Source organism: Saccostrea echinata, unplaced genomic scaffold, assembly GCF_033153115.1.
Source record: "Saccostrea echinata isolate AGI-Se365-2 ecotype Australia unplaced genomic scaffold, CSIRO_AGI_Sech_v1 ptg000054l, whole genome shotgun sequence".
Taxonomy (NCBI): Eukaryota; Metazoa; Mollusca; class Bivalvia; order Ostreida; family Ostreidae; genus Saccostrea; species Saccostrea echinata.
This window is the reverse complement of record NW_026889803.1, coordinates 14,203,181-14,215,286: the sequence shown is the minus strand read 5'-3', so window position 1 is coordinate 14,215,286 and position 12,106 is coordinate 14,203,181. Positions and strand designations below refer to the sequence as shown.

The following is a 12,106-nucleotide window of genomic DNA, read 5'->3' as shown; positions in this document are numbered from 1 at the left end:
TGGTAAGCCTAGTTGTGACTGAATATACAGCAACAATGCGACTTCATATAGGAAGAAGACCTCTACTCTCTATAAAATGTTGCACATATTCAAAACATTCATAGAGTAGAGTTCCTTTCAATTGAATTTGATTTTGATACAATTTAAGCTACAAGCCTAAATCATTCTTTTTATGCAAAGTCAGACTTTCCCTTTGTGAATTAACAATGACCCACGGGCCACAATGCTCACCTGGATAACTCTTCAGAAGTTTTTTTTTTTTTTAATTTTTTTTCATATCCCCCATGAAAAATTGTGACCCCACCCTATTTTTGCCTTTTCTTGAGTATCTCCCTTTTGAAAGGGGGGGGGGGCTTTGCCATTAATTTGAAAATTTTAGGATCTCCTTTACTTGAGGATGCTTTGTGTCAACGTAGTTAAATTTTTCTTGAAAAATCAAAAATGTGAAAAGTTTACAGATGGATGGTCAGACAGACAGACGGATGGATGCAGGATTAGGGTTGATCAGAAAAGTGCACTAGAGATTTCAGCTCAGGTGAGCTAAAACATCTTTTCTTTTTAAAATTGACAAATTACATATCCTGGAAATTCAATATGTTTATTATCATGATGGTAAGGTACATGAATATTATAGTTGAAATGAACACTCAAGCATTGACATCTCTCCGACATTACAGTTGTCAGTGCATGTATCTCCAACATAAAGTTGTCAGTGTTGGTCATTGGATTGTAAGAATCCATATGATCCTTTTATATGTGAGAGATGAGAACTCTCTGAAAGTACAGAAAACTATATTCAGGCCTTTCAACATACGCCCTTACCTGGTACTTTTACCCAGCTGAAATCATGATTGTACCGACCAAAATATTTGATGGAGAAAAATTTGATAATGTATTTAAGTGTAATTTAAATTGCTTCTACAAGGTGGCTCCCATTTTTGTAAAAGTACAGCCTGTTTCTAATCTTTTTGAAAACCCTGCTATAATAGGGATTTTTGTCCTTCCAAATAAATGTACTGGTACTGCAATCCAGTGGCCTCATTTGTACTTCGGAAACATTTCCATAAATTTTTTTCCCTTGGCTTTCTCCATAGATGTCTGTGAGTAAAGAAACTTAAGAAAAAAACTGAATCATTATCAAATACCAGTATTCAAATTATTCCCATCGTGAGGCTTGAGTCTCATGTCCTCAGAGTTAAATTTTATTTTCGGTAAGATTTCTTTATGATGAAATGATATCACTAAAAGAAAAGGTTTTCAGTTTAAGCTTAAATTTATTTTATAAAAACAGCATTTGATCCATCAGTCAAAAATACAATTTTATATAAAAATATAGATATTTGCATCAGTTAACAGCACATTAATCAATGATTGGATATTTCTAGAGTGTCTATAATTATATATTATACACAATTTTTGCATTGTTCATGGCACTTGGTCCTTTGCAAAGAATAAAATTCCTGCCAAGCTAAAAATCACAGGTAATCAAAAAATTATGTACAAATCTATGATACGCCATTAAAATGGCTATTTCCATCAATCTGTGTTAATGTTTTTAACTTTCAACAATATTTACCAAGCCTCTCAAATTAGCAAAATTCAGCTTCAATTTTGTACAAATGGCTAAATTGATTATGGGTGACTACAACTTTCTATGAAAATGTAATGAAACTGGCACTAAGTCATACATGTGAAAGTTACTTTTTCTATGTAAAAGTTCAGTGACTATCAATGGTATTAGAGTGTACAATGAATACACTAGCACAAAATGGATAGCATCATTTTTATGAAGGTGTGTAAATGTGAACATATTGGTTGCTGAAAAGTGAATATGTTGGTTGCTGTAAATGTGAATGTATTGGTTGCTGTAAATGTGAATGTCTGTTGCCGAAAATGTGAATGTATTGGTTGCTATAAATGTGAATATATTGGTTGCTGTAAATGTGAATGTATTGATTGCTGTAAATGTGATTGTATTGATTGCTGTAAATGTGTTTGTATTGGTTGGTGTAAATGTGAACATCTTTGTTGCTGTAAATGTAAACATCCTAGGTGCTGTAAATGTGAATGTATTGGTTGGTGTAAATGTGAACATCTTTGTTGCTGTAAATGTAAACATCCTAGGTGCTGTAAATGTGAATGTATTGGTTGGTGTAAATGTGAACATCTTTGTTGCTGTAAATGTAAACATCCTAGGTGCTGTAAATGTGAATGTATTGGTTGCTGTAAATGTAAACATATTGGTTGCTGTTTCACAGTATATCAATATCCTGGATGATTGTGAAAGCATTAAAATCACAACAATTATCACAGGTTTTTATATCTGCATATCAAGTAACAAAGCTCTTATTAAAAAAGGCTGGGAAGGGGGGGGGGTTGCTTTCTGTGATGAAAAATATTTGATTCTGCACTGTGCATTATATACCAATGGTTTTCTTAAATGAATTCAATAACATGTACTACGTGTATAACACATAAACAATTCAACATTAGCATGAAAATACCTCCGTAACAAATAAATACAGGTGTTAATATATCTTACGTGGATTAGGTATCACTTCTCATATTTACAACAAGTATATCTACATAGAGATTCAGTTAAAATGAAGGCTTTCCTACAATTCAGAATGTTCAAGCCCACTTGATTTAAAGTAAGAATTAAAAATCTTCATTCACTTTCTTTATATCCTCAATCCTTCATATAAAAAAAAATAATCTAGCAAAGTATTCTGAAGGATAACATTTTTTTTACAGCTTTGAACAAGTATAAGTTCCTACATGTATGCTGCAAATGACTCCGAAACTTTGAAATGAGATCAACCGAAAACCAGATTTTAAATATCAAATGTTAAATATGCTGAATAAATTTAACATGACTAGATGTCTCTGAAAAAAAAAAAAACATATACTGCTACATGTAAGCCTGCTTCTTCTGACTCAGACAATGCATAACAGATTTTATCAAAATGATTGCCACCAAAAGGACTCCAATGAACATACTTATACAAAATATTGGTCAAATTAAACTTATTCAAACTGGAATATGTCTGGTTACAAATGAAGACATACAAAGTACACATCGTGTATGAACATCCAAGTTAAAAATAAATGACTTCACATATATTTATATATGAATCACAAAGCCAGTTGGCATTATGAAGACACTTCTTGTTTGAATGAATATGAAGACCCATTGACTTTACTGTATGATTCTGTAGACAGTGGTGGGGACGAGATTGGTGATTCGTTGTGCTGTTGTATGGCCAGGTGGTCAATATTTGATGTCATTGCTGAAGCCGTCAGAAGATGGTCAGCCGTTGACAGGGGTGGGGTTGGCGTCTGTATGCTGTGGTGCATTCCTAAATTCAAGGGGCTCCCCATGGGAGAACCATGGCTGTTGTTGGGAGAAATGCAGGTATGGGGCGATGGGATAGTGGCTGTGGCAATGGAGAGTACATCTGCACTATTGGAGATCTGGTCGCTGAAGTTGTTGACCATCAGGGATGGCTGTAATGTTGTTGGTGTTGTTGATCCCGTGCTACCATTTTCAGGAGCTGCTCCTGTTTAACAGAAGGTTAGTTAGGTTACTGATTCCAAAAAATATTTTCTACCCACCACATTGCAAATCTTATAAAGCAACAGTAAAAAATACAAAAGATAAAAATATCAAAAACTGTTTGAACCACATTAAAAAAAAAGTACAACAGTAGAGTACATATTAATAGATAGTACAATATCCACCCAAAATTCTTCAAGCTTTAAAAATTAAAGATTTGCATGGATTGCTGAACTCTTTTTGACATATTTCCTTCTTTAGATTACATCATACATGTCTTTATTTTTTTATGCCAAGGCATGCAAAATGTCCATCTATGTCTATTCAAAAAGAAATTTTCACTTGCCTCCAAGTAACATTTCTTGCAGAAGATTATCAATCCTTGCCATCCCAAACAGTTTGGCAAACTGCACCTGTTCAATCATCTGCCAGGTGATACTCTGTAGTGGGGGCAACATCAGAAGGATCTCCCCAAAGCGCCCCCTGGTGTCGTACTGTCGGTCATTGATGTAGTCTTCCAGATTCACTTGAACCTGATAGCGGAAGCTTTTGATTTTCTGTGGATCACTCAGTCCTTTGGCATCTGTCAACAAATACAGCTTTATGAAAAGTTAAAAAAAAAAGACACTTTAGCCTTGTAAGTCAAAAATTTTCTTTTATTAATATAACTAGATGAATAAAAATATAAACAAAAAAGAAATGGAAAAAAAACCAAAGACAAAAAAAGGTAAAACAGAACAAAACAAAAAAACAAAAACAAAATAAAACAAAAAAACAAAAAAAAAACAACCAAATAAACATACTCCCCCCCCCCCCCCCAAAAAAAAAAGTGCTCAGAACTCAGATTTTATGCAAATAAGTTCTTGTTGTAATGAATGATTGTCTGGCATTTAACTTCGAAGAATTTACTGTCAATCAGCTAATACATGTACTCACCTGGATCAAAGAAAACAATGGCTTTTAAGCAAGCAAATTCAGAATCATCCATCTGGACATCTTTCATTGGTTGGACTAGTTCATCCAGAATTCTGCTGGCAACACGGCCTATTTCTACTTCTGGTGTATTCCTGGGAATGATGGCATCATTGCCTAACAATAAAACATCCTTGACCCCAAGGGAACGTCTGGCCACACCCATAATTAAATGCTCCCCAGCATGTGCTCTCAGCAGTGCAACCTGTTAAAATAATTTTAAAAAAAATGTTATTGGGCACTATCGTAGAGTATGTACCAAGAATCAATACATCTTGACAAGATCAAGATGTCAATATTTTGATAAAGTTACAGTTAAACTTGTCTGATCCAAATGTTCTGTATTCTGAAATCTTGCCTAATACGATGTAAACTGTAAGTCCCTTTCAGTTAATTCAACTGTATCAAATATTGTCTATTAATAAAGAATTTCCATGGAAGTAGTGGTGTCTGGAATATATCTGATTGGTTTAACATTCTATTACCTGATCATCCAGAGCCAGTTCACAGAAGCAGGGAATGTATTTAGCCCACTCTACCAGAATAAGGAGCTGCTGTTTCATGGACTCACAAACATCATTAGCTGTGGCTACTAACTTCTGGGACAGGTCCACACTCAGAGGTGAAGGAGTGATCTGTGATTGTAAACATTAGAAATGAATATAAATTTTAGAACTGCTTTTCAGTGTCTAACAGTCTAATTTATTCCAAAATATTTTAAATTATGCTTTAAACCACAAATTAATGCTATCTTTGTTTTTTTTTTTCTTTTTAAGTAAGAAAAATTTACATTAATAATTTTGTAATTCAAAATGGCCATCTCACTTTACCCTAAGAATTTCCTACTTCTTAAAATAATTTCTTTTGCATACAGTTTTTTCAAAGTAGTGTTTACATATTGTTGAAATTTTTCAAATGATAAGGAATAGAAATAACACTAACCTGTCTGGAAAGAATTTCTGCATTTAACAGCGTACTGACGGACAGGGAATTTGTCTGGTTCACATCCTCATAACTGGTTCTCCTCACACTGATTCTATCTCGCTCATTCTGGACAGCTGTGAAAATGTCAAAAATGTCTTCTTTGTCACAATATTAACTTTTTTCTTTACATGAATATTATTTGCAATAAAATGAACTAAAAATAAAAAGTAGACTGTGATCAAATAATTCAGAAAAAATATTGGTTTCAATTGCTAGAATTTAGCAAAAAGAAAAAAAGATCAGAAAAATTTTCACCTACTTCCATCTCAAAATGCACAAAGTAAAAGGGGGTTTATATTGTTTTAATTTCCGAATCATGATGACAATTTATTTCATACATACTTAAACACATCATTAAACAAAATACTGAAATGAGCCAAACATTTACTCTTTAAAAGAAAAATACATATTTGAACAGAAGTATACCTCAGAGATTTCTTACCTTCTTTTTTCATTCCTGCCCGGAAACACTTTCTGAGACGACAGTATCGACACTGATTTCTTTTGTCTTTGTCTACGACACAGTTTCTGCTGAAGCGACACGAGTAGACGTGGTTCTTCCTCACACTCCGTCTGAAGAATCCTTTACATCCGTCACAGCTGGAAGCTCCGTAGTGTTTGCCCGTGGCCCGATCACCACAGATGGCACAGTACTGGCTCATGCCTTGAGTAGGGGAGGTACTCCCAGCTGAAGGCATAGGGCCTAGAGCCCCCATTGTCATCTCTGGGGAATCTTAAAAAAGAAAGACTCTTTCAAAAATTTTGACAAAATCTTTAAAATATGGGAAACAAAAAAAAAAAAACAAACACACAAAAACTCTTAAAGCTTGACTCAATTTCATTAAAAACTCTGCATCTCTTTTCCAAGTTTTAGAATGGCCAAAAAAAAAAAAAAAAAAAAATAAATAAATAAAATGTACAAGTTGGCTTCATTTCCTTTTACCTGGGTCATATTCATAATAATACTGTTGTTGTGTGGCTGCCTCTAGATAGCTGTAGAGAAAGCTATCACAATCTCTCATTGTCATAGAATAAACCATTAAAATAATGCTAAAGAGTACTACACAGTTACTATTAGGGCTACCTCTCAGACAAGGACCGAAAGTAGAAAAATGAATTCTACATTTCTCCTGAGTTTTATAGTTGCAGCCCATGATAGTGTCCGAGTACTGAATTAGTCACATGATGTCAACAATTCTCTTCAAGACACACCTCCCCCCCAGACCTGGTAAAACCTGAATGGACTATTGCTTAATTGTTTATCTTAACCCTCCACAAAAGAGATAAGAAATGATGGGAAAAATGGTTATTTTATATAATTACCAAAACAGCAGCAAAAATCTTGGGTGTCCAGGAAAACCCAGCATATTCAAAATAAAATGGAATTCTTAAAAAAAAAAAATTAATCATTTGCATTTTTAATTTTTCTTTTAATAATCAATTCCTTATAGAGTACCTTGTGTGTTTTATTTCTTTACTAGGTTGTAATAATTATTATCTATTGTTATCAGTGGGTGCCTGATAAAGGACTTGAGAAATATTTGTGTGTGTATGTGGTAACCTAAGGAATGCAAACATGATTGACACGGAAACAAGTGGATTCACACCTGAAACTGTTACAGTAGATGCCTTTATCTACAAATATTTGTCTATACTGATCAATTTTGTTGATTCTTGAATTAATACCAAGCTACTGTCAGAGACTTCTGTTTGACTTCCACCGCAGGACCCTACAGAGATGAAACAGGATCTGAATTTTTTTCCCTAGCTCTCTTTCTCTCTTTCTTTGAAGTGAATAAATTGAAAAAGTGTACTAAGTTAATCAAAAAGTGCCCCTTCCCATTCCTTAAATAGACCGTAAAAAAAAAAAAAAAAAAAAAAATCAATTTTATAATACTCTGCAAGATCAGCTATCCCCTCCACACATCCTTACCCCAATTTTAATAAGAAATCTTATTGAAATGTTCACCTTAAATCAGTAAAACTTGGTCTCAGAATTATGACATTATTTTGAGACATCAAATTTCTCTTTTAAAAAATATGAATAAAAACTATATAATTTACATTTCTTTGGTTGGGGTTAATGTTATATATCTGCTCAGACATTTTATTCAAAAACCACGAAAACTGATAATAAGGAAATCCTGACCTCTATGCACTCTAAAGCCAGCTTTAAACAAAATGTATTATATACCTACAATCAAAAAAAAGGTATGATGCAAAACAATCTGTCATGAAGACTCACAAATTTGTATTGTGATCAAGCAATCAATGAATGTGTCCAATGTTACAGAGAAAAGTAATTTTTTTCTGAGTCATTATTTATATCTTCTATTTAATGATTTTTTCACTCAGAACACTGTTCACAATTCCAAAGATATGCTCATCCAAGAATTAGAAATTTTCACCTTAATATAGCTGCTTGCTTAAATTAAATTTTTATTTATTTCTATAATAAAGATACATTGTTAAACATAATGTTTTTACCTATTTACCCATTAAGATGTATATCTAATGGTTTGGGGCCCGTGGATATTGGCCTGGGTAGTTCAGTGGTTAAAGCGCATGACTACTGATGCAGGGTCCTGGGTTCGATTCCCAGTCGATTCACCAAATTATGTAATAGGAAAGGAGTAAATGTATGGCTGGACCTGGAATCAAGCCTAGAACCCCTGCATCACTAGTCATGTCATATAGCCATTGAGCCACCATGGTCGACATCACAACAGCCCAAACCATCACAAATTTTTTTCAAGACTGATCACATTTTATTGAGTACAGAGTAGTATGTCTGTGCTTGGGCTCCATGGGCTGCTAAGAGTACTGTAGCATTATCCCTCATATGCATATTTTAATCAAGTCTTGTGTCTTTCTTTTTTTTTTTTGGTCATCTGAGTTTACTCAGCTAAAATTAGCTTAAAACTCTGGATATGAATAACTTGGATATCGAACACAATTTTGTTTTGTTTACAAGTTATTTATCATATGTTTTTCATTGTAGTTTTGAACTGAAGCCAAGAATACACAGATTTAATCGTTTTCAAAAAATATATCTATAAAGTGGATAATATATCTGTATTGTATATCATAGGTCTTGATAATATATTTATTTTCTACATCACTTTTTAAGTTAAAGCAATCGTTATAACATGATCATCAGAAGACTATTTCAATTTATTAATTGTATATGACAGGGAAGGAGATACCACAAAAAATTAACATCAGAATTGCATGAGCTAAGTACATGACTAATGTCTAATACACACTGTTGTTTAACTATTTTGTCATGTTATTTGGGATAAGAAAAGAAATGTTTTATTTGTGGATAAATGGAGGGAAGTAGAAAATAAAACTATTGCTGAGATGGAGAGAGAATACTAGTAATTATTATAATTTGTTTTTTACAGTGTACTTCAGTTATCAACAGTTATTTATTGAGCAAGGGAATTGCAATGGCAGCTTTTTAAAAAGTTGAATACACAGTTTCCTATACAGATTGTAATGCATAATTGATCTTGTCCTAGCAATGGATTTCTTTATCCATTTAAAAAAAAGAAAATTCTTATTGCATGACATTATGATGCAACCTCTTTAATTCAGCAGTACATGTGTACTCCAAAAACCATTTAACCAAGCATTCTTCCACATGGCATAAATGAAATAGTCCAAGGTAAATACTCTGGAAAAACCAAAATCTCACGTAGAAAATGTGACCTCCAAATTCTTGTCAACCCAACCTCTATCTGAGGGAGGGGATATTGTCAAAAGACATCTTAAGTTGCCCACTACTTGAAATATCTATATCAGTAATATTCTCTGTTTAGCCATTTGAGTGGTTCTATGGATCAGGTCTATTGGGTTGTTTGTGCAGATTAGTAAATCCATAAGACCCAAAATGCCTTTCTTGTAGAATTTTGTCCAAGCTGAAATAATCTGTTTTTACCTGTAGAATCAGGTGTGACTTAAGATTGATAAGCATTGTCTAAGATAGCAATATGATATATTCTTATAGTAAAATAATCCAAACTTTTAAAGTCCTTTTGAGATAAACTATCTTGTATTAGGAGCAGTATTAAAATTAATACTCTTGAAGTGAAAATATTATATCATAGAGGAGATGAATTAACTGATAATGAATAAAAGTTGAATAGTATAATCTTACAAAAACAAAAGTACAAAATATAACTATATGTTTCTGTAATAAAAATGCATCTTTTAATCTTCGTTAACTTGGTTTTATTATATCTCCCCAACCCTACCCCAATTTAAAAAAAATGGCATTTTAGTTCACAGAAATGCACACATGGAAACAGATTTCTAGAATAGATTTTAAAAACTCATTATGCAATGATGCTTTCAATCACTTTGATGATCTAAGCATTTGCTTAAAATAGTGAAAGCTTTAAAAATTACATGTATATGCAATATTATAACAAACAATCGAATACTTGAGTATTTAATAAATGAAATGAAATATATTTAGCCACTGAAGAAATTCTTTTGAAATAAAGTACTAATGATGTTGCAGTTTCACACATCTATTATGCTCTTTATCAATATTGGAAAAGTTTGAAAGAGAGAGAGAGATCGAGATCCTATAATCACATGCAAAACTGTATCAAACAATGTGCATGTGCAGATCAAACAAATTCAAACTATTGTTTGGTATTACATTATTATCAAAAGATACAGGTACGTAAACCTTTGGACAAAAGGCCAAAGACCAAGAGATTGATTGTCAGGTAAACTCATAAATACAGAATGCAATAACCTACCCAAATGGATATATGTAATCCCATCCAGATTCATTAGAGCCATAATGATTTTTTTAACAAAGACTTGTTCACAACTAAATAATTAATAAAACTGGTCTGCAGCAAGGAGCTGTGATGTGGCATTGATTCTAAATATAAATCTTGCATGCAGTGTATGGATGCTCAATGCTGATGAATATACACAGGATAAGGTTACTCACTAGGGTACGTCAGGATTTAATCTGATAACACAATTATCATGTCAAATGTAATGTTTAATTAAGCACGCTAAAAGTACCTGTATGCTAAAAACTCTTGTCTATATCATTCAAATCATTATCAAAAAACAAAACACTTTTCTCAAGTTTTAATTTGTTTTCTTCTTAAATAAAAAAAATAAAATAAAAAAGCTCTTAAATGTGATTATATTATCTAATAAAATTTCTTACTGTAGTAAGAGAAATTAAAATCAAAAGGTATGTGATTGTTTGTAACAGTCATCCACTCACCTAAGGTGAATACATACTGGTTAGGCCTTATAGCAACCAGAATCCCCTCTATGTCCACAGTTGTTACTAGTATATCATTAATAAACATAGTTTTCTCATTGAAATCATAGGTTTTTGTTTCTTATTTAGATGAAATAATGCAGAATATGACCCACAGATGTCTACACAATTTTTTAACAAGATGCGTTATGTAAATACAGAATTTTAATTAGTTAAATGAGGTACAGTGCTGTACCAAATGTTATGCAGTGTAATGTGTTTCTTGTGAAGTCGCACATCAGCGCGCATCAACATCATGTGTCTAAAAATATTTTTTTTTTTAATATGAGTTAGTAAATTCAGTGCACTAGCACACTAGATATTCCACACTAGCTAAAATTTAAAACTTGGTAGCATGTTTGGCTACTACTGGTAAATTTTTAAGGGTTAATTTTACTCTTTTGGGGGCTCAGCTTTTATCCAAAAGACCCGCAACTTTCACTTGTAAGTGCTGAACCAAACTACCATTATGGTTAAAATCAAAATGTGTATTGTGTACTATAATTCCAATATATAAATAATGTTTTCTCTTTTTTCCTAAATTTCAGGTATAATAGATAGCTCTATGATATATCAATGGACATTATTATTCATTTATATAATTCAAGAAAAAGACAAAAAGCGTATTGTCACACATACTCATGTCATAATAAATTTTTGATAAGTGTGACAAAATTGTGATAGACGTGTAGGTATATTGAGATATGAAAGATAAAGTGGATAAAGAGCCCTCTAAGAGAGCCAATAAGAAATTGCTGTTTTCCAAAAATCATTCATCCTTTAAAAGTCTGGATTGTCTACATTGGAGGAATCTTATCAACATATTACAATATACATTATTTAGATAAATTTCATTAGTTGAGAAGTTTACAGCTAAATTAAAAAGAATTATAATTAACAAAACTTGATGATGAATGCAATTTATATTAAAATAAAGTTACCTTATTCTTATATTATACTTTCATGTAAATTATTTGAATCAGCTGATTCGTCAAGAAAAATTTTTTAAAATACTACTGGTATTACCCTGTGCATGATGAAAACAACATGCCTTCCAGCATGATAGAATGTAGCAACAGTTGACATTATTTGATGATGGGTGATACTCCAAAAAAAGATTTGACACATGATTATGTGCCTACAGTTAACCAATAAATATGTACATGTATTTGTAAAAAACATTCAGAGTCCCTTAGCTGACAATGGTTTTCTTGGGGTGAACATTTTTCAATGTTACCCATAACTACATGCATTATTTATATAATATAATCCAATAATTTGTTTCACAAAAC

The 12,106-nt window shown here is 32.4% G+C and overlaps 1 protein-coding gene across 4 annotated transcripts in view; it reads right to left on the bottom strand.

Annotated features, from left to right (window-relative positions):
- Positions 1–1,254: 1,254 nt before the first annotated feature.
- LOC133172440 (hepatocyte nuclear factor 4-gamma-like) overlaps positions 1,255–12,106 on the bottom strand; it is a 42,221-nt gene continuing 31,369 nt past the window's right edge. For 3 of the 4 annotated variants that reach the window (XM_061307324.1, XM_061307322.1, XM_061307323.1), the window contains exons 2-7: positions 5,955–6,245; positions 5,471–5,586; positions 5,014–5,163; positions 4,493–4,733; positions 3,903–4,139; positions 1,255–3,560 (exon numbers count right to left, since the gene is read on the bottom strand). In XM_061307324.1, coding sequence (XP_061163308.1) covers positions 3,154–3,560; positions 3,903–4,139; positions 4,493–4,733; positions 5,014–5,163; positions 5,471–5,586; positions 5,955–6,245 — 1,442 coding nt within the window. In that variant the 3' untranslated portion in view covers positions 1,255–3,153. Of the gene's footprint in view, positions 3,561–3,902; positions 4,140–4,492; positions 4,734–5,013; positions 5,164–5,470; positions 5,587–5,954; positions 6,246–6,455; positions 6,579–12,106 lie in introns of those variants that run through there. The other variant, XM_061307321.1, reaches the window with a different exon arrangement.